Below are 22,787 nucleotides of genomic sequence, written 5' to 3' on the forward strand. Positions count from 1 at the left end.
CAAGCAGAAAGATAGCACAGGCAAACAAGTCAGCAAAGTTGCAAGTAGAAAAAAGGTCTCAGAATTTTCCACTGCAAGAAAACTGAAAAACAACTTCTGGCTTAAACTGTAATGTACTAATTTTAAGTGATTGGAGAATAGTAACATGAATATGGTAATTATAGTAGTTATTATATGCTATAGGTAAAAGTTAAGGTATAGATTGGTTCTACTGTATGAAGATGCTCAGCAAAGAAAAGTCTATAATGCATTGTAACCAAACCAAAGGAGCTCCAGGCCTGCCTGCAGCTGGAGCTGACAGCTGTAGGCACAGCTCTGTCACCCACCACCCTGGACTGCTGTAACCTCTTGGATGGAATAAACTGCATTTTGGAGAGCTGCCTGGAGTCCCACATCCCTCATTATGGCTCTTACACAAAATGAAAAAGGGGGAGTTTATTTTCTGACTCCAACATTTATAGTTTTCCAAAAGTGACAGTGGATTGAAGGGCGACAGTGCCACCTCTCCAATGACACTGGACAAACCAACAGCCCATCACATTTCTCTTCTTCCATAAAAGAATGCAAAACAATAAGTTACTTACAAAAAGTGTGTGGGAAAGTTCGTTACAAGCATGTAAACATCAGAAGGCTTAGAAAATCTTAGAAAATCAAGGCAGTGCTGGGAGAAGAGCAGGGTTAGACCTGCAGGTTGAGGAAGCTCTGGAGCTGGACTCTGCACTCAGGACAGTGGGCTGGGATGCTGCCTGGCCTTCATCCACCTCCTGCTCCCCTCTCTTGGCTCCTGAAGCCTGGAACCCCCATCCCTCTGGTCTAGAACCCCCCAGAGCTCCAGGGCACCGAGCTGTGCCAAGCTGGGCAGCTGCCTCTCACTGGAGATATAAAATACTGACAGGGACTCAGTGGAAAGGGAAGGAAAAGGAGCTCCAAGGGCTGTTTATCCAGAGGGGGGTCATCACTGCCAGAGGACAGGCCCAGGGATGTGTGGAGAAGGGACAGAGGGTGGTGGGAGGGACACTTGGACACGCTGCTCTTGCCACTGATGCTGTATGGGCACGTGTTTATAGATCCTGCAGGGATTTCTGCAGACAGCTCAAATGAAAACTCCTCCTTTGCCTCCTGAGGCCTTTTCCATGCCAGAGACACGGTGGGCAAGTGTCAGAACTCAGTGTATCCCTCAGGGTGTCCAGAGTTGCCAAGGACCCCACTGGGGGGCTCGCAGACCCTGGCATGCTGCCCAGAACACCTGGGGATTTGATTATGACTCTTGGAGCAAATTTCTTTGTATGAGGACCTGAAAGTCACACAGGTCTGAATAGTGTAATGACAAAATGATCACAGGGTGAAAATGTAGATTTTAGGATTTTTGGTATGGGGGTTATGGGGATAAGATGGAGGAATCTGGGCGTGTCTGGCCTTTCTCCTTCTTCTTCTTGTTCTCCATTTTCTGCAGTGATGTTGGCACTTTGGGATTAGTTTAGAGTAGAAGTGCACTGTCTAACATAGGTGATAGGTATTGGGAATTAAGTGTAAATATGTTATATGTAGTTTGTAGTATAAAAGGACAACACAGAGTGCCTGTGGCTGCCCTGCTGAGCAGATCTTGGCTGGGCAGAAATAAAATTTTATAGATAAGAATTAATAAACAACCTTAAGACCAAAAAGTGAAGGCTCCAGACTCGTTCCTCAGCCGTGCAGGCTGAAGCAGAGACATCCTGCACATCTGGAGCAGCAATTATCAATCAGATACCCGAGAGGCAGGAGGGCACAGCCAGTCACCCAGCCCTGTGGGACATCCCCAGGGTCACAGCTGCCCAACATCAGGAGACACAGCACTGACATCCCTGGGCAGGGCAGTGCCACTGTCGGATGTGCCTGCAAAGAGCAGCCCCAGGACAGAGAATGGGCCCCAGGAGGGCCCTGGTGAGCCCAGGTGGAGCAATCCTGGGATATCTGCAGCTCACACCCACCTTTATAGCTCCCACACTCATAGTTAGCATAGAGAAGGAGTTGTAAATATTCGAGGTGGGTACTCAGAGGTTATTTCACCTTTGCTGCCTGTCCTGGAGCCTGTCTGCAGCTCACTGCCCTGCAGCTGCTGGAAGCCCTGGGCTCTGGGTTAATCCATGACAGCCAGGCTGGTCCAGGTTCAGACTCAGTTCTGGGCTTCATGGAGTAATGGGGCACTTTCAGACTTACTCATGTGAGTTTGGGATACCTGCATGGATTTACAGGCTTCACTTTGCCACAGAATTGTTAAAATAAATATGAAACGAGGGTTGAGCTAATCAGTTTGTTTTTCTGGACAAATATGGTTATTGCTCAAGCAAAAACTCTCAGAAAATCTGATAATCACTCGTGTCACTGAGGAAACAGCAGAGGCACTTTTCCTAAATGTAAATACTTCAGCATTCTATAACTTAATAAAAGTCTCCTACAAACTAGATTAGATTGAGAATATGGAGTAGCCACTTAGCTGAAATTGAAACTGGTTGTTGCCATCTTGGAGCAGCTCCAGAAACTCATAGAGAGATTGTGAACCTCTCTGGGTCTTTTGAGAGCAATTCCCCCAAACTGGGTTTCAGTGTCACTTCAGTTTGCTCCACAGCTCACTTTTGGCATTTGCTTTCATTTAATATTTTTGGTAGCCATGACAAACAGCTCTGCTGACCCTCATTGTCAGTCCCCAGAACACAATGGCCTGACAGCAGAATTAGGACCAAACCTTGCCCTCCCCTCCAGCCCTTGATAAGGAGCTCTGAGGATGCATATTGAGGGATGAAGCCGTGGCTCCTCTCACTGCTCTGTGACTGAGTGTCTGCTTCTTGTTTGGCTTCCTCCACTGTCCCCTCACCATGCAGGAGGCAGCCAGGCCCACCAACTCTCCCAGAGGTGAGGAAGGGCTTCCCAAAGCCCCCACAGGGGTGAGCATCACCACCAGCCCAGCACCTCATTCCCTCTTGGCTTTCCCTTCCCACCCCTCCAGCTGACACCTGTCACCCCCTGTTCTCTGTGTCCCTCCCTCCCTGTTGGAACCCTGGATGCTGAGAATTTTGGGCTTTCTGTGCTGCCAGGCACTGACCCCCAAGAGAACACTGCATTTGACCTGATGCCATGGAGAAAGCTTCCAAAATTGAATTATAGTACTGGGATTATGGGTGTGGAGTTTGAATAGAAGTGAGTGATATCACTGGGTGAACACTCAGAGTTTAAGGGTTTAGAATATAGTAATAGAGATAAAGCAAGATGGAGGTTTTAGAGCAGAGCTGGTCCTTCTTCTTCACCTTCTTCTCCATGGGGTTGGGTGGTTTTGTGTAATTGGATTAAAAAGTCCACATTGCGGTGCACAGGTGGTTGGTTATTGTGTTAAAAGTAAAAATAATTGAGGTGTCATTTCTTAATTGGATATTTTATCCTTAAAAGGCCTTGCAGAGAGAGAGATGGGGCTCCATTTTTGTTTGTAGAACTCATGGTTTGTGAGACTATAGCAGAGATAAGAACTAATAAACATCTGAGCCAGAACAAGAGATACCATCTCACACATTTAATCCCGAGCCTGGCAAACAGAAGTTGAGACTCCACTCTCTCCTGCTGCCTTCTTGGAGGCAAACACCCCCAGGGCTGAGGGGGACTGGCCCCGGGGGTGCCTGCAGCCTGCCTGGGGGGCAGAGAGGGGCAGGGGTGCAGCAGTGCCCTGCCTTGCCCCCAGCCCTGTGCTCTGTGGCAGAAATGGGCTCTGGCCCCGAGGAGAACCCTCAGAGCTGCACCAGGGGCACTGCACAGGAACCTGCAGCTGCCAAACCCACCAGAGCTCCTCCTGCTACACTCTGGGCAGGAGCAGCCATCCCCTTGCCATGCTGACCTTCCCTCACTCCCTGCCCAGCCCTGGGAAGCTCCATGGCTGTTAAACACAATTTCTTCAGTTATCTCCTCTTTAGTGGTACCCTGGGTGGCATTTGGCAGACAAGTGTAACACATCACAATTTCTTCCTGGGCATTTTGAGAAACTTTGGGCTGCTCTGGGCCAGAGGCTGCCTTGCCCAGGGGGTTTGGGCTCAGGGGGACACCTGGAGCTGCTGGAGGAGGGGAGGCAGCCCAGCTGCTCTGCTATTTCTTGTCATTGCTGCTGGCAAAGGTGAGGAGATCCATGGCTGTGACCACGCCGAGCACCGTCTGCTTCGTGGAAGAGTTGCCATTCCCACTCACTGGAAGCACAGAAAATTCCACCTTAGTGGCAAAAAAAAAATAAAAAAGAACACCATCACCACCCCCACCTTCAGCACCTTCCAGCTGTGCAGAGGCTGCTGTTCTTTTATTAAAAGAAAACTCTAACAGTGACAGTGTCTGCCTGAGCTCTACCTCCACAGAAATGATGGTGGAGCCTCAGTCAGGTCACTGTGATCACTCCAGAGAGGTTTTTGCTGCAAATAACCCACCTTTCCCAGAGCAGGAAACTTAATTTCCCAGTTGTTTTAGCCAATCTCTGTTCCAGCCCTGCTCCTATCACCACAGAACTTTTCAGAGCAAACTAATGAGAGTCTCAAAAAGCAGCAGTCAGGCACTTTTCTGCCCTGTTCTCATTACATCCCACACCACCATTAATGAAACAGCACTTCAATAATTGTTTTAACTGTCTGATAAATGTTTGCTTAAATAAAAATAAAACTAGCCACCAGAGCCCAAACACAAGATAAAATGCAAGCTCCAAAGGTGTGGGAAGAAAGTAATAAATAAGGGAGTAACTGTGACAGCATTAGAACAGCAGCTCTGGAAAAGCAAGTGGGTGTTGCTTGAAAATCAGAGCAAGAGCTGCTGCAGACAGCTGGCTGATACTTTTTGATGGGTGCCATTTAATTTGATGATACCATTTAATTTATATCAAAACGTGATACAGAAGAGATATTCCTTATTTTATGACAACACAGCTGAGAATGGAAACTCTGACTGGCAATAATTTTGGTGACTGACTTGGAAACGTGCATCAAAGGCAGTTTGGAGTGGCAGATTTTTGTTTGCAACCTGTTGTGGGAACATGGATGGGCTTGCAAAGCTCCAGAGCTGATGGGGCTCTGGGGGAGCAGGCCCTGGAGAGGGAAGGTTTGGGATGTTTGGGTTTTGGAGGCCCCAAGTTGAGCAGGCATCCCTTGATGAGCCACCCACTGCTCACCTGAGGGATGCTTTTCATGCTCAGTGTGCAATCCCATCAAATCAGCATAATTACACCCTTCAGCCCTAATTCACAAGACCTAAACTTGGCTCTTCTGACTGTTTTTTGTGTTGCTCATTTTCCCAGCCAAAGTCAGATCTGTGCTCCTTGTGGTGTAATTGCACTGGAAAGGTGTGCCAGGTCAGGTGTGCTGAGCAGCCCCAGCCACCACACCTCTTTTGGCTCAGAGGAGGCACAAGGGCTGATCCCTGCTGGGATGTGTCAGCAATCCTGATGCTGCTGCAGGTGACTCTGCTGGGTTGGCTTGCACACCAAGGGGAAGGTGGCTGTGCAGAGGATTGAGAATAAAACCAATAAAATCTGCTTTAAAGGTGCTGCCAGACTGGCGCAGCATCCCTCCACCCAGCCATGGTCCAGGGCAGGCTCACACAGCTGCCCCAGGCTACACCAGTGCCCCTGATGACCCTCAGGGCTTGCTCATGGCCCACCCCAATTCTTCTCAGCTTTCTCACTTTAGGTGCCTGAATTCCACCCAGGCTTTACCTGATATGGCCAAATGCTCCTTCTGACCTTGTCCCTGGGCTACAGAACTCTACAGAGATCCTCCTTGCTTGCTTTGCCCCTCTCCGCTCATCCCTGTGGTGTCAGGAGGAGCCATGGGTGAGGAGTGGGCAGTTCAGGGCTCTGCAGAGTAGAAACTTCTGGGAGCTGCACAGGTGCAGCAGCTGCACTGAAACCCACCACAATCAGCTTCAGAATTTCCCTCTCCCCTCTCAAACACTTGTGCCAGGAGTTCCTGCAGGTACCTACACTGTGTCTGCTCGTGCACAACGATGGCAAAGTGGTCGTTCTCCAGGAGGCAGGAAAGCTTCTCAAGGCTGTCCTCCAGGCTGACCTAAACAGGGCAAAATTCAACATTTAACCTTTTACTTCAGCTGGCAGTGGCTGAGCTGTGATTTTGGAGGGTGCTGATTCCCCAGCTGGATGAAATCCCCTGTCAGTGCTTGGTGTGAAAAGCTCTGCAGGGCTTTTACAGGTGCTTGTCCTTACTCTCATCTCCAAGATGTCACCATGGCCCTCCCCACTCCTCTCTGCCTTCTCTTCTCCCACTCCTCTGACACCCCAGGGTGCTGCTGGTGCCCCTGTCCTTCTGTCCCTGTCCCCAGCCAGGCTGACACCATCCCCAGCCTCAGTGGTACCTTGGAGAACTGGTCGTAGGTGACCTTGGTGACAGGGTCTGAGAACTCCACATTTCCATCCTGCACAGAGCTCAGGGCGTTGCTGAGGGTCACCATGCCCAAAATAAGCCTGTAAGAGAACAGGGAGTTTTCCAGAAGGTCAGACCTGAGGTGGACCACACATTTTATGCAGGGGCTGAACTGCTCTGGTTGAAGTCAGTGACCAAATTGCTGCAGTCAGGGAGAGGCACCAGGTTTCTCCTCACTTGGGCAGAACAAGGAAGGCTTTGTCCTCACCAAGCTGTTGGTTTCACAGCAGTTAAAATCTGCTGCTGCAGCCCAGGATTCAGCAGCTGGGAGAAGGAAAACCCATGGGCTCTCCAGCTGCTTATTTGTGAGGGTTTCCCCCACCTCTCACTGCCCTGGGCTCGCCTTGCCTGTGCACTGACCCAGCATCTTCTGCTTTGATGGGCACTAGACTGGGCTTTAACTGGATCTTTTACAGGAGTTTTGTTGATAAATCTTCCCAAGGAGGCAGATGATATTTTTAAAATTATCAGAGTCTGTCACAGACAACTTTTATGAAAAATCTTTTCCTTAGGATTTTTCCTCCTGAGAAGCTGAGAGGCCTCAGGAACAAAATGTAAACAGTGATTATCTGCTGCTCTGAAATGCAACAGATATATCTGTGATTGGCTCATGTTGGTTTGTTTGTAATTAATGGCCAATCACAGCCCGGCTGGCTCAGACTCTCTGTCCGACACAGAATCTTTGTTATCATTCTTTCAGATTCTATCCTTAGCTAGCCTTCTGATGAAACCTTGTCTTCTATTCTTTTGGTGGAGTTTTAATGTAATATATATAATAAAACAATAAATCAGCCTTCTGAAACATGGAGTCAGATCCTCATCTCTTCCCCAATCCAAGAACCCCTGTGAACACTGTCATAAGAGTCCAACACATTTACCCATGAGTGAATGGGACCTGAGCTTCATCATGGCTGATTTTTCTGTCCAAATGCCCATCTGCAGTGAGCAGAAATAGTTACCCTGACTCAGCAACAACAGGAGCTTGGTCATATCCCTTCTCCTGGAGGATCTCAATTGCCTTTTGGCAGCTGACTTCTGGGAGGAGGATGAGAGGGGCCGAGAGATTCAGTTTCTGCACCTTGATGTCCCACCACCTGTTGGGAGACAAATGGCAGGGCTGAGCTGTGGCTGCTGCTCAGCTGTGGCCTTCAGCAGGGGGACAAGGCCAGAGGAGATGAGGGACAGTCTGTGTGCCTGAAAAGCCAGCCCCGCTCCTAGAGCCAAAGCAGAAATGCCACCACGGCCAGGTCTTGTTGAAGCCAAGCTTTCCCTGTGCCCAGTGTTCATGCAGCTCCAGAGGCAGGGATGAGACCAGCAAGGTGCTGAGCTGTCCTGAATCCAAGGAAGGGCTTCACTTCAAGCTCAGGAATGGGAGACCTACCAGTTAGACTCCTTTGCTCTGTATCCTTGGTCCTCACAAGGCAGCATTTGCAGCTCCTGCAGGAGAGAGCCTCGCAGAGATGCTCGTGTGACTTATGAGGGACAAGCTGAGCTGGGTTGTGGGGCAGCACAAGCAGCTCCCAAACATTTCAGCCCTGAGTCCTTGCAGAAAAGGCACTGCTGGAGCCTGGAAGGGCCAAGAGCAACTCTAACCAGACACAAGAGGCCTTGGAAATGTGTTAAGTTTTTAGGAAATATTTTACAAGAACTTTTGGTAAAGGAGAAGGTGACATCAGTAATACTGCTGTCTTTAGGGTGAGACCAAGAGCTTTTCTAAACAACTGGCATTTGCCCAGCCACACATCAACTGGCATCTGCAGTTTTCCTGTGACTCCCTGAGGGGACTCTTTCCCCATGGCATCCAAGGGGCGGCAGAGTTGGCCAACTTTTCTGGCCAGCAGCTCTGGAAGGTGAAAAGTTCCTGTTTTTTGCCTGAAAAGAGCTGCAGAGCTGTTTGAAAGGGGGCTTGCTACAACAGGGACCCACCTCCCCAGCAGCCTGATGGTCCTTTGAACATCAGATGTGGAGCAGAGAGAGGTTTCCAGAGGGTGTTTTAGGTGGCCTGGGCTGCCACATGGGAGTGGAACAGCTACTTTGGGACAGAAATGGCTCCTTTATAGACTTTAATTGTAGAGCTGAGAGATAACCACTCAAAAGAGAGGAGCTGACATCACAGCCTCCCCAGAGGGTCTGGACTTTACTGTGTTTGTCCTAAACACTAAAAAGGAACATTTTCCTTTGAAGATAATGATTTCCAGACTCAGAATGCTGATTCCCTCAGCACAGTTTATCCCAGCAGAAGTTGTCTTACCAAGGCTTGTGCTCCTGGGCGTCATTTAGGAACCCATTTTTTATCATCCACTGATCATTCACAAATTTGGACCTAGAAATCACCAACAAAGAGCAACTCTGTGAGGCTTCCAGAAGAAGTTTTGTGCAGCAGACCACAGCACTGCCCCTGGGGCTCTCATGATTTTTGCAGCTGGCTGCTCTCAGCCCCTTTTAAGGTCAACAGGAGCATGGGGAGCTCAGTAACTCTTTGAAGCACTCCAGCTATTTGCCTTCCTCACTTTAGGCATGCAGGCTCAGAAAGTGCAGCCTGGCTGAGTCCTGCTCTGTGCAGTGAGTCAGAGAGGAGATGATAAAGAGAAAATAACCCCCAAGTGTCCCAGCACCCATCCCCTGGTGGCTGCCACGCTGATGTGCTGTTCTTCCCTGCTGTTTATTTTGCTTTTTCTCTGTGGTCTTCCCGAGGGAGACTCCCAGCTCTGGGCTCACTCCATGTGCCTTGCTATTGGATTTATTGGGGTTCTGCTGAGCCCCAGCTGCTGTCCCAGGAGGCCCTGGGAGCAGGGCAGGGAGCAGGACACTCACATGTAGTTGCGGACAGAGTCGGGCAGGATGACAACGCAGCGCTGGCCCTCCTGCAGCTCCCTGGCAGCTCTCACAGCCACAGACATGGCACTGCCCGAGCTGCCACCTGCAGGGACACCAAGGACAGGGGGACAAGGGTCAGGGCTGCCCAGGGCCGCTGTCCTGCAGTGGGAAGCACAGATAAAGGTGCAGAGGTGGCACCTCGCTTGGGACACTGGGATGGGAGGACAGTCAACCCCAAAGCCTTGTAGGGTTTAGGGCCAGGCAGAGGTGGGGACTGGTGGGATGTGCTCATATTGGCTTTGGAGCCAGTGTGAAAGTCACCTCATGGACTTCAGGAACCATTTCTTGTGGGCAGACCAAGAAATGGAGACCTCTTCTGAGAGGTGCCATGCAGGGACATTGAGAACACGCTGCCCACACCACACCCTCCCTTTGCATGAGCAGAAACCACGCCAGTTCTGGAGCTTCTGGCTGACATACTTGGCAGCCAAAGACTGGCTTTAAATGCACTGTAAAGACTGAAAAAAAACCCTCCCATAAACATTTCATTCATGCTTGGAATACCAGGCCAACATGATGGGAAGGCCTGAATGCTGCCCGTGTCTGTGTGCACGCATGTGGTTTGCTGCACGTAGGGAAAGCAGGTCCCTGCTTTACAGGGGCAATTTCTCCAGCACCAGTCTGAGCACTGGAAGTCAGACACATTCCACTATCTGTGTGCCAATTACAGCCTGCATTCAAGGCAGCACGTATTTTACAGCAGGTTAATTATCCCTGGGTCACATTTTTCAAACAAACGAGGAACAGCCCTGAAAAATGCAGCTCAGGGAACACGAAGCTGTTCACAAATTATGGTTGAGTTCAAACAAGTGGTTTCTGTTGAAACACAGTGACTCCCTGCCTGCCAGGTTAAATCAACATTTAAGTGTTTCATTACATATATATAGGCTGATCTTTTCCAAAACTCTCTGGATATGAGTGCTCAGGGCTTTTATCAGCTGTAACTACGAGCCTACGTGGTGTCCGCTCCTGGCTGCAAACCTGTGTCTGTTTGCTTGGCGTCAGGGAAGGCTGAAAACAAGGCTGATGGTCTGTGGAGGCTCTCAGGGTACAGGCAGGGTCTGTCTGAGGGCACCTGTTCATTTTGGGAAGCCAGAGGGATCACTTACAGCTTGTTGGCACGGGGAGAAATACTCAGTAAGAACATCTCACACTTTCTTTGCTTTCAGGCCTTGCTGGTCCAAAGCTGGCACCTCTGGTGTGGCAGTGACACTGAGCACGGCCTCACAGAGCTGCTGGCACAGCCCAGCTGTCCTGCCCTGAGCCCCACTAATCCTTCCTGCAGCCTCTGTAACTCTACACTGCCTGAAGATCCAGTTCCACTGCAAAAGTGCTCCAGTAAGGAGAGAATTATTCCTTCTATAATTACTGTGGCTGGTGAGTCAGAGCCCAGACCAGACTGAGGGAAACACCTCTGGAGCCTGCAGTGACCTCTGCACAGCCCCACGCTCAGCCTTTCAGCCCTGCTGACCCAGCTGACACAAAAATGCAGAGGGCACCTCCTCTGGAGAGTTTTGGTCCCAAAAGGATGAGGTTCAGAGGGTTTGTGAAGGGGACAGACTGCTGTGGCTGCACTGTGCTTACCACACAACAAGCCCTCCTCTCTGATCAGCCTGCGGGACATGAGGAACGAGTCTCTGTCGTTGCTTTTGTACCACTGATCCACCACCTGGAAGGAAAGCAAGGTGCATGAGTCTTGGAAATGTCATTTCAGGCTGCCCTGACCCTCTGAGGCACACCATGGTGCTGATGCCCACAACATCTGGCAGCTCTGAGCTGCCTTCCACACTTGCTGAAAGCATTTGTCAGAACATGCATGTGCTGGAGTTCTTGCTTGCAGACACCCACACCTTTCCAGCATCCTTTCCTTAGAGAGTTAGGGATGCATGACAGGTCCAGAGTTAGGATGTGGAGGAGTATTTATGATGTCACAGGTCAGGGGACAAAATGATTCAAAATTTGCCAAAATGAGATCCAGCTACAAGAATCAGTGTGGATTATTAAGGTGACAGCTCTACAGCCAGGTGCTGACAACAGGGATGTAGTCAACACCTGAAAGCAGAAATAATCACAGATCTGAGGCTGTGAGGGACCTTTCTAGAATGAGGCCAGGGCAACACAGGCAGCCTGTCTTAGGGTTTTAAAGCTCTGTGGCAGCTGATACACTGAGAGGGACTTGACAACAAGAGCTGCAAGGTTCATGATCCACTGTCTTACTTGGATCTTGCTGCCCAGCCTGGGCATGGTGCAGGATTTCTGCTCTCTGTGTGTGGTGCCTGAGGCACAGGAGGCTCAGGAAAGAGCATACGATGAGGAGCAGCCTCAGCACAGACATCTGTGTGACCACAACCAGAGGGGCACCTCTGAACAGTGGTGAGGCTGAGCAGAGGACACTCACACTGTGTTCAATGCCTGATTTTCACCTCTATCTGCCTTCTCCTTGGGGGTCACTGTCATTGTTTGGCACAGGAGGAATTTAGGGAAGAGAAGCAAAAGGTTTTTGTCTAACTGACAGTTTATTGAGCCACTGAGAAGCTGAATACACCTCTGTGAAAAACACATGTTGTTTATTTCTTGGAAAAGTGGAAGAGTCTCCATAACCTTAACAAGAGGGACTTCTCTCCCTAAATGAACTGAGGAAAGACTATTTTAAAGGTAACAAACTGACTGGAAATTTTAGGTTTTGTTTCTTTACATTATCAGTGAGAAAGAAAAGGTTGTGAGGGGACACGAAGTGTTCTGAAGGGTTTCTTTTGATTCTTACTACCTTTTTTTTCCCTTTTAATTACTTTTAATAAAATTTTCTTTATACTCTTTTAAAGTTTTGAGCCTGCTTTGCCTATCTCAGAGCAGGAAGTGAATGCATTAGTGATTGACCAGCACCAAAACCTACCACACTCTTTGGTGCATTAGCTGGGAAATTTTAAATTTGAAGAAATCTTAAATTAACAAACCAAAACCACTACAGTCAATTATAATCAGAGTTACTCAGAAAGTAACTGGGTATCCCAATCCCCCCATAACAACTTGTTCTGCACTGGGAAGATACATCAGGACCACCACACCTCTGGCCTTGGGAGCAGGCTGGATGGCAAGGTAGAGACCCTTCCTCAGAGAGTCACCACATTTCTCTTCACAGAGAAAAGCAAGGCACAATTATTCCCAAGAATATTTCTGGGTTTCACATTCTCTGAACCTCAGAGAAAGGAAAAACAATTCTTATCCCATTTGCTGTACCTGTGTTTGTGCAAAAGTAGAATGCAATGTGGAGATTGTTTACCCAGAGTGATGGTGTTTTGTTTCCTTGGCCTGTCAGGGCCAGGTGTGTGTGTCAGGACTGTTGGGTGACAGTCATGAGATTCTGTGCAGTTGAGTGCTTGGCAGATTCAGTTTAGATGTAATGTAATATAATGTAACATAATATAGAATAATATAGTATAATAAAGTAATTAATTAGCCTTCTGATATCAATGGAGTCCTTCTCATCATTTCTCCCCATCACGAGGGTTGGCCTGCTTCAATATCACAGGGTTACTCACAGATCTGTCGAGGACAGTGGGGATGAAGTCGTGCCCAATGCCCTCCACCTCGATGGTTGTGGTGTTGGTTTTGTTCATCTCACTGGGCAGGGCAACGATGGAGCCATCAGGGTCCACACCAACAATCTGGGAGGGAAAGGCATTTTGTCAAATAAATGGGAATTCAGAAACAGCCAAGCACAAAACTCAAAGGAAAAGTTACCCTCACCCCTACAGATGGATAATGAGATTATTGGCTCTCACAATTAAAAGATAACTATTGTGTGAATATTAAGAAAAGCTTTAGTGATGTATAGTTATGTTATTGTAGTTTAGATGCCCTCTGTTCTCCCCACAGTTCCCTTTCCCCCTGTATTGTTGCCATCACACAGCCTGGGCTGTCCAGGACAGGTACAAAGAAGCTGCACAGGTGTCCCTTGCATGGGGCAGCTGGGAATGGAAAAGCTTGGGGGTGCTCAGGGGGTGAGGCATGGCAACAGCTGAGCTCCAATCCAGTGACAAGAAAGCAGTTTGCACTGATAAATGGCACAGAAGAGCTGGCTGACAGACTTTGGGAGGGGCCAGGGCTGACTGATGCAGCCCCCAGGGGTATAAAAGCCTGAGCATCCATCCTGAAGAAGACCCAACCATGTGGTATCCATGAGAGCAGTTCCCAGCACTGCAGTTTTTTCCTTATGGAGTCCTTTGTTGTATTTTTGTTAAGTTTTAATAAACCATTTTAAATTCTCAAAGTGAGCAGTTGTTTCTCATGCTTATCAGCAGTGTTTCCTTCCCCTGATATTCATTAATATTCCTAATCACTGGCAGCATGGAGAGCTTCCAGGATAAAAGGGTGCTGTTTTTCACTGTCTTCTTAAATAGATCCTAGGTAGCCTTCAGCTGTTGCAGAAGTGACTGGTGGCTTAAAATGTTATCACTCTCAAGGTGTTTGTCATCACCCCCTTGGCAGAGCCTGCCACTTCCCTGAGCACAGTGCCAGAGCTCCTTAATCTGCTCTAGGTGAAGCCAGCAGTGAGCTCAAACCTGTGGAAACCTGTGGATGCACACATCCTTTCAGGATCTAGCTGTGCTGGCTGATGGTGATTTCTGGTGATTTTCCCCGGATATTTACAGCTTTGTGTTTGGGCTGAGATGCCTCCCTGTCACTGTGATATTTTCTGAAAAATCCTCTTTGTTTGGGATTTTCATCTGGGAAGCTGAGAGGCCTCAAAAAAGAATGAAAGCAACAATTATCTAATTGCTTAGGAATGTAGTCTAGAAATCGTTTACCAACAAATAAAGCATCTTTGGTTCCATGTGAATGGTTTTTAATTAATGACCAATCACCATCAGCTGTGTTGGACTGAGGCGTCAGTCACAAGTTTTTATTATTCATTCTTGTTTAACCTTCTGATGCATCCTTTCTCTTTCTTAAGTATAGTTTTAAAATATAAGATAATAGTATAGTATATAGTATAATAGTATATAATATAGTATATATTATATACTATATATAATATACAGTATATAATATACAGTATATAATATAGTACATATTATACAATATAATAGTATATTATAACATATAGTATAGTATATTATAATACTATATAGTATTATATATAATATATATACTATATAATGCTATAATACTATAATACTAATACTATATACTATATAATACTATATAGTATATATTATATTATATTATAATATAATAGTATATATTCTATATTATATATAATATACAGTATATAATATAGTATATATTATATAATATAATGTCAGCCTTCTAAGAACATAGAGTCAAATTCTCATCTCTCACTGCATCCTGAGAATCTCACAACACCACACATCCCTCAACATAGCTTCAGGTGCAGAGAGCAACTACTGCCTCAGGTGAGCTGTGGGGTTAGGCAGGACAGGACAAGGGGGAATGGCTTTGAGCTGAAGGAGGTTAGATTTATATTGTATAATAGGAAGAAATTTCATTGTGAGGGTGGTGAGGCCCTAGCACAGGTTGCCCAGAGAAGTTGTGGTTGCCCCATCCCTGGAATTGTTCAAGGCCAGCTCTGAGCAACCTGGTCTGGTGGAAGGTGTCCCTGACAATGGCAGGAGGGTGGAATGGGACAACCCCCAAAGTCCCTTCCAACCCAATGTCCCTTCACTCTGTGATTCCATGAAAACCCCGGCAGTCCTGCCTCCAGCCTTACCTTGCACTCTGGGCACTTCTCCTTCAGCTTCCTGGCCACGCCAGTGATGGTTCCTCCTGTGCCAGACCCAATCACCACCATGTGCACCTTGCCTGCAGACCAGGGGTCAGAGAGGTTTGCAAGGGCTCAGCACAGCCCCCAGCAGGATCTGCCCTTTATTCAGAGCCCTGTGTCCCCCAGAGCCCCTGTGAGCAGAGGCTAGGCAGAGGCTGTGCTGGTGTCACAGCCTGGTCTGTGCAAAGCTCAGATGAGCTTGCAGGAGCTGAGCACAGCTGATCCTGCCTCACTGCAGGGAGCTGAAGGTGACCTCCAGATCTCCATGATTTCTGCATCTTTGGTTCTACTGAGCAGAGGGAACAGCTGAAGCTGTGTCAGGGGAGGTTTAGGTTGGATATTAGGGAAAGGTTCTTCCCTAGAGGGTGGCTGGGCACTGAACAGGCTCCCCAGGGCAGTGGGCACAGCACCAGCCTGGCAGAGCTCAAGGAGAGTATGGACAATGCTCTCAGGCACATGGTGTGACTTTTTAGGTGTGCAGGACCACAAGATGGACTTTGATAATTCTCTCCAACTCAGAATATTCTGTGATTCTATGGTTTAAAGGGGAGGGAATATCTCAGCACATTCACCCCTTTCAAACCACAGCATATCAAAGCAAGTCACACATGAATATCACTGACAGGCACAACCTCCAGCCTGTGCTGCATCCACAGGAAGCAGGGCTGAGCCCTGCCCTGGCACCTGCCTCTGTCAGATGCTGCCCCACTGGCATGGCTGAAATTATACAGATTTAGGGCTGGAAGGAGCAGAATTGGAGTCTGGCCTTCAAAACCTGATGCTGCAGCTGCATTGGGAAAGAGGGACCTGCAACCCTGGCAGCCAGCTGGAGCAAACACTGACACTGTGGAGGAGGCAAGGCTGGGACTCTTGTTGCCATTGATACCTGACTGCTTTACAGCTCTGATAACAGCTCTCCAGTTAAAATCCTTCAAGTCCTGGTCATGCTTTACATTGCTCCAGAACTGGCAATAAATATCACTTCTATCTGCATAAACAGGGACTGGGACAGCCCTTTATCCTCCCCCAGTCCCCACTTCCAATGGCACTGGCTTGGGAGGCTTTGATTTGCAAATGAGAGTGCTGGATCAGACACAGCCTTGCCATGCCCTGGTGGATTTATATTCCCCTCCAAAGCCTCATGGGATCTCTTGTGTTCCCAGCTGGCAGGTTACAGAGTGGTGTGGTCACCAAGAGGCATGTTCTGTCTCCTTTTGGCACAATCTGAGTTTCTTAAGCCTCTGGTGTGCCCCCCCAGGTTTTGCAATGGGAGGGGAGAGCTGGGAAGCCCTGCAGGCTGAGGTGACTCTGGAGTGGATTAGGAGAGGTTACAACACTCTGTGTGTCAGTGTTATTAAGATAATGCTGTGTCTGCTCCTCCAGAGGGCCTTTGGGCTGTTTCTAGACATTCAGGCCAATAAATTATGTAAATGAAGCCTCTCAGAGAGGGTTGTAGCCCTGTGCACAGACAGTACCTTCACACTGCTCCAGGATCTCCTCGGCCGTGGTGTCGTAGTGAGCCAGGGGGTTGCTGGGGTTTCTGTACTGTTTATTCCAGCAGAGAACAGCAGGGTTACCATGGGAAGAGCTGGTCAAATCCCTAACCAGCAGCAGCTCCTCACAGAGCTGTACCCAAAGCATGCAGCTGCCCAGGGGAAACCCACCCCACCAGGACAAGTCACTGGTGTTCCTCCTGTTTGGCACTTTGAGACAGATTTTCAAGCCCACTTGGGAGGTTAAATGTGCCCACAAACACTCACTGTCCAGCACTTGGTGCCCCTTAGGTGTGGGGATGGTTCAGAGGCTGTTCTGATCATCAATCAGCTCTCATGCACAGAGGGATTTTGCAGCACTGATGTTTTGTGCACCCCATGTTCACACCCATGGACCAAAAAATGAGTTGAAAATTTCATCCAGTTTTTGAGCTATTTTTTTTTTTCTCAGAAGGAAGGAGCTTGCCTGATTTTCCTGCACTTCAGGGGCTCCTTGCTCAGGGGTCAAACCAAGTGCCCTCCTTGGTCCTCCCAAGTGGACCAAATCCCCTGCAGGAACCTCTGGCATGAGTCACCAGGGTTTGCCCTTTACAGCACGAGGTTTATTTTCGAGGCTGCTAGCTAGGCTTAAAAAGTGGGGTTTTTTTCAGGTCAAAGTTAAATCTGAAGCAATTTGAGGAGTCTGAATTGTGCAATAAAACCCAGCCTCACCCACATCCAGGCTTTGGCAGAAGTGTTGCAGGTTTGGAAGTGCCCCTTATTTTGTTTCTGTCCCCCTGAGCTTTGCAGAGGGGCGATTAAATTTCAAATGCCACAAAACACTGACGAAATCTGCTAGTCCAAATGGAGCCCCCAAACACAGGCACACTTGGAGAACACCCTATAAACCATCTTGGGAAAGGCAGGCAGTGGAGGGATGGCCTTTACCTGGTCCAGGATGTGAGAGTTTGGGATTTGACTTTTCAGCTTCCAGGCCACGCGGACGTTGGACTCGGGAGCATCAAAGCGAGTGCACGGTGTCCTGACGATTTCGGCACCCAGGGCCTTTAGGATATCGACCTTTGGGATGAGAAGAGGAGCTGCACACAGCTGATCCCACTCAGGGATGGTAACCTGAGCCTGCAGGCCCAGGGCAGTGCCAGATGCCAGAGCAGCTTTGCATGTGGGAGGCATTTATCATGTGGAGATACAATGTCCAATTCTGGGCTCTGCTGTCTCTGACAAGCTCCAGCAGCCCAGGGCCTCCTGCCCAAAGCTGGCACGTGGATTTGAGCCTGGCCTCGTGCCCTGTCCTACTTGGAGGGCAGGATGGGGACAGGGTGGAGGGAGGTGACAGTGTGCTGCTCCTTGGAGCCAGAGGAAAAGGGCAGAGGGAGCTGGACAGGGAACAGGGTCTCCTGTGTGCTGGGGCTGGAGCCCCAGCATGCAAAGGGGAGATAAAGAAGCTGGTTTTGCTCTAAGTCCCTTCTCTTCTCTCACCAAAATCAGGGAAGGAGCAATCAGTCCCTGGGAGATGGGGCTGTCAGTGGGACAGAGGAGTGTTGGGACACCTGGAGATGAAGCCCATGGCAGCTGGAGGTGGCATCTGAGCTTGAGTGAGATTTGGGTTGAATTGAGAGTGACACTTTGGAGAAGGGCTCAGTCCTGAGCCAGGTCAGGGTGCCTGTCTGGCTGCACTGGCAGGAGTTCAGCCGAGCTGTCTGTGAGGCTCTTGGCTCACCAGTGAGGGATTTCTGCCATCTCCAGGACTCTGTGTTCACCTGACCACCAGCTCTCGTGCAAGTGACTTGAGACACCACCCTGAGAAACAGCTCAGGCAACTCTGAGTGTCTCCAGGTAAAAGAAAACAATAAACACACAGAGAGGCCAAGGGACCTGTCAGATGTCAGGGGGCAGTGAGCAGGGCTGGCAGCAGAGCCCTGCCTGCTTCTCCTGCAGTGCTTCACATGCAGCAGAGCCTGCTCTGTCCCTGCACCCACACACTGGGTTTGGTTCTCTCACCATCCCAGCTGCACTGCTGACACCAAACAGCCACCAGGCCACCACAGGCTGCTTTTTTCCCTCAAGAGGCAAAGTTCTGAATAGCAGCTGTGACAGTGGGTGGTTGGCTTTTAAAGGGCTCCAAGGAGGGAGAGGCAGGGAGGAAGGGGAAGGAGGGGAGGGAAGGAGGAAGGGAAGGGAAGGGAAGGGAAGGGAAGGGAAGGGAAGGGAAGGGAAGGGAAGGGAAGGGAAGGGAAGGGAAGGGAAGGGAAGGGAAGGGAAGGGAAGGGAAGGGAAGGGAAGGGAAGGGAAGGGAAGGGAAGGGAAGGGAAGGGAAGGGAAGGGAAGGGAAGGGAAGGGAAGGGAAGGGAAGGGAAGGGAAGGGAAGGGAAGGGAAGGGAAGGAAATGTTTCCTGGTTGTGGGGTAAAACCATAGAGAGCTCTGACCTTCTCCATGCTCATTTTCTCTGGCAGGACGATGATGCAGCGGTAACCCTTGAGTGCGGCCACCAGTGCCAGCCCAATCCCTGCGGGGTGGGGAGCACAGGGAAGTGGTCGGCACCAGAATTTGGCAATTTGGCAAGAGCAACCCTCTCCCCTGGATGGGAGGATGTGCTGACAGGCAAGTGGAGCTGCAGCATCACTCCTGCTCCCAGGAGCTCCTCATTCTCACTGAGAGAATAGGGAGAGCTTTACTCCCCGCACCAAGGCTCAGCCACCTTCCTATGGGTTTGGAAACTCAGGAAAGTGGTGATTTTCCTTTCCCTCCCCTCAGTTGGGGGGGACAGACAGACAGACAGACAGGACTCTGCATATTTATCCATGACACCTCTGCTCCAGTTTCACTGGGGTGATGGATGGAGCCAGTTGCTCCCAGCCAGAGCAGGAAGGTGAGGCAGCAGGAAGGAGCAGCCTGTCCCTGCCAGGGCTGCAGGGAGCCTGGTGCCATTCCAGCTGCCCCAGGCAGGCAGGGAGCCAGTGTGATCCATGTGGGACACAGCTCTGAGAGAGCACAGATTCCCCTGGCTCCATGTCTGGGGTGACACAGTCTGGTGGGGTGACACAGTGGCACCAACAAGGGCAAAAATCACAGGAATTCTCTTCCAACCCATCAGGGAATGGTCTCTGGGAACCTCTGAGAATTCAAAAGCTTCCCAGCCTGAAAACACCCAGGGTTGCCCCAGATCCTGATGCTGTCTGCCTTGGTACAAGGAGACCTTCCAGGCACACCTGTGCAGGTGTGGGACCCTCACAGGACCCTCAGGAATTTCAGCAAGGAGGCATCTCAGCATCCCAGGAAGCCCATGGCCACCAGGAGGGGAGCTGAGGGGAGGATGGAGCCAGAACCCACCTTGTAACCCCAAATGCAAATCTCTGCTCCTCAGAAATTGCCCCCTGCCCAGTTTCCAGGCAGAGGGAGAATCCCTGCCCTTCCCACCTGTGTTTCCTGAAGTGGGTTCAATCAGGGTGTCTCCTGGTTTGATGATCCCAGCTCTCTCTGCATCCTCCACCATCCTGAGGCTGATCCGGTCCTTCACGCTGCCCCCAGCATTGAAGTACTCACACTTGGCCACTGGAAAGGGAAACAAAGAGGAGACTCCATCAGGCACCAGCTCCCCCAGGCCTCATTGCAGTGTTGGGACACCTCTTCCCCCTCTGCAGGACTGTCCTTTGCTCAGGGGAATGTACCCACTATCTGCTTGTCTGGGATTATCCATCAGCACAAAGTCCTTCTTTCCCCCATGTTTCCTTCACCCTGGATGGGTTTGAAGTCAACCTGGACAGCCCAGGATGGGTTTGAAATCAGCTGGGCATGGTCACTGCAAGGTGGGAGGTCCCACAAAGGCCCAGCACTCCTTGAGGACTCTTCTGTGGGCAAGGGATAGCAGCAAGGCCTCACTGTCTATCCTGGGGCATTGAAGTTTTTAACAGATACCTAAAAAGCTCCCCTTTTGCAGTGATGTGTAGTCCTGACTGAGGTTCATAAAAAATCCCAAACAATAGAAATAACATTTTCAAGTGTCAGGCTAAATTACAGTTTTTTTCACTGAGCTAGCAACAAACTAAGAAACTTTCCAAGGCACATTCAGATTGCAATGCAAGGCACATCCCAGTCCTCATTAGGGCCTCCACACCACAGCATTCTTCTTACCAAGCCTTTGATGCACATCTGCAGCTGAACTGGTGCTACTGAGCTCTGTTTTATGGACAGCAGGGAGAAATGGGGATTTCCAGGGGTGTTTTTTCCCTTCACCTTGGCAGACACAGCAACCTGAGGCTGAGAAATCAGCCCTGAACCTGAGCAGCCTGAACAGGAAAGGAAATCTTGTGCTCATCATTACATTTCATAATGCAAAATGCCACAGCTCCAGCTGCACAAAGGTGCCTGGGGGCACAGAAAACACCAGGCCATCCCATCCAGCTGTGGCTGCTTCCTTTTATTCCTGTGTTTGCTGGGAAGGGGCTCTGTGCTGACACAGAGCTGCTCTGCCTGTTCTGCTCTGCTTCCCCTCCTGTGCCAGGGGAGGGAGACACCATCCCAGAAAATGGGATCTGCCTGCTTTTCCCAGCACCTAAAGCACCAGCCATACACACTCCAGAGGTGCACCAGGCACTGCACATCTGTCCTCCCACCCCCATGGTGTCCTGGTGTCCCCTCAGCTCTCACTGTGGGCAGGGTGAGGCAGTGCAGTGTGCAATAGCAAGCCATGACTAAGAGCTGGAATCTTAGGGGAAAACCATCCTCGGTTTTCCAGTGTGGAGGTTGCAGGGCTGGTGGCCCAAGGATCCCAGATGCTGAGAAGGAATCAGGTGGGAAAGCCCAGGGTGCTTTCCCTGTGTCTGTGTGCTCAGTGGGGTCTAGCTGCCCTTATAGTTATTCACAGTTATTTAATTTAATCATGGTTATTTCATAAATAACTCTATGGTTCCCAGCTGACACACAGCACTGCAGGGCTCTGCTGTGCCATGAGTGCTCAGCAAGTCTCTCCTTACTCAGCTGTGTGACACTCCTGGCACTCTCTGCCTCACAGAATTTGCCTTTCTGCTCAATTTGGACCAAATTAATTATCAGGGTTAGGAGTTATAGGAAAAGAGACTGAAAAGTCCACATGCACAGATCTGAGTTTATCGTCCTTGTGATTGTAGGGGACCAGCCTAAAGCCAAGCCTTACATGAGACATCACCAGCAAACATCTCCTTAGGGAGAGGACTGAGATCCATCCCCAAATTTGGGCCAGCTCTGCTGTGAGCTTATGCTGCTGTTATTTGGCAGGAGAGATGCCCCACTACCATTTCTTCCCTGCTCATTGATGCTTGAAACCCCCTGTTTGGCCCAAGAAATTACTGCCTGACAGGCAGGAGAGCCCAGAATGAGCCACCTCTGCCCCTCCCCATCTCTGTTCCTCCAGCACCCCTCACCCTCACCTCAAGGCATGCAAAAACCTGCTGGCAAGGGGACACTCACAGAGCTCACACTTGAGCCCATAGGACTTCCCAATCTTGTTGATTTGGACCATTGGGGTGCAGCCAATTTTCTTGAGGATATTGGGCAAGATCTTCTTTTCTTCTGTCCTGAAATAATGCAGAAAAAACAAACAAAAAAAAGTCAAATCAAAGCTATTTTTGTGCAACATGAACCAAGAGAAAATCTGAGTGAGGTTTCAGCAACTTTATCAAGGCCACCAAAATACAGCCCAGCTCCAAGAGAAAAAGTCCCCATCAACAATTAGTGGCACCAGGAGTTTGTTACAGTTTTCCATCATGAGTTATTAGGGGGTTTTTTTACATAAAAAAGTAAGCTAATTAATTTTCATGGTTGTTCTGAAATGCCTTGCTCTGCAAAACCCTAGGCCAGATCTGTAATGAGTGAGAAGATGCTGGCAAGCCTTAGGATTTTATGCTGTGGGTGAGAAAACCAGGAGACACAGCACGAGGCTCCTCCTCTTCTCCCCATCCTGCCCAGCCCCATCTCTGCTCCCCACATTTCCAGCTGCCTCTGGGCCAAGTGCTCTTGCCCAGGACTGCCAAACCTGCAAGGATGGCTCCAAGACATCAGAGAAGCTCAAACCTCAGAGGGTTCTGGGGGGTGTTTTGCAAACAGTTGAACCCAGCTCTGTGATCAGTGAGATCCAGCTGCCCAGGTTTGCTCCAGCAGGATTCAAAAACCACAGCAAGAGCAACCTGAAAAAAACCTGTCTGGCCAAGACACCTTGCCAG

At 49.4% G+C, this 22,787-nt stretch overlaps 1 protein-coding gene across 1 annotated transcript; it reads right to left on the reverse strand.

Moving 5' to 3' along the window:
* Positions 1 to 675: 675 nt before the first annotated feature.
* Positions 676 to 22,087, reverse strand: LOC102060872 (cystathionine beta-synthase). The gene is made up of 14 exons (XM_005489031.3): positions 22,036 to 22,087; positions 20,008 to 20,142; positions 19,017 to 19,096; positions 17,517 to 17,648; positions 16,572 to 16,641; positions 15,043 to 15,134; positions 12,851 to 12,976; positions 10,896 to 10,980; positions 9,249 to 9,354; positions 8,686 to 8,757; positions 7,394 to 7,528; positions 6,367 to 6,475; positions 5,978 to 6,062; positions 676 to 4,205 (listed from the first exon to the last, which is right to left on the reverse strand). The coding sequence occupies exons 1-14, from the start codon at positions 22,085 to 22,087 to the stop codon at positions 4,108 to 4,110; spliced, it is 1,377 nt and encodes a 458-aa protein (XP_005489088.3). The 3' UTR covers positions 676 to 4,107.
* Between the last annotated feature and the right edge of the window lie 700 nt (positions 22,088 to 22,787).

Source organism: Zonotrichia albicollis, chromosome 2 (genome assembly GCF_047830755.1).
Source record: "Zonotrichia albicollis isolate bZonAlb1 chromosome 2, bZonAlb1.hap1, whole genome shotgun sequence".
NCBI lineage: Eukaryota > Metazoa > Chordata > Aves > Passeriformes > Passerellidae > Zonotrichia > Zonotrichia albicollis.

Bases quoted from the DNA above. Each gene is read 5' to 3' on its own strand.
- LOC102060872 (XM_005489031.3), bottom strand. From the start codon at position 22,087: ATGGTCCAAATCAACAAGATTGGGAAGTCCTATGGGCTCAAGTGTGAG. The intron at 9,355-10,895 runs GTAAGCACAGTG...GTGTCCCTGCAG, and splicing joins AGAGGAGGGCTTGTTGTGTG to GTGGCAGCTCGGGCAGTGCC. The intron at 4,206-5,977 runs GTAGGTACCTGC...CTGTGCTTCCAG, and splicing joins TGTGCACGAGCAGACACAGT to TGAGTGGGAATGGCAACTCT.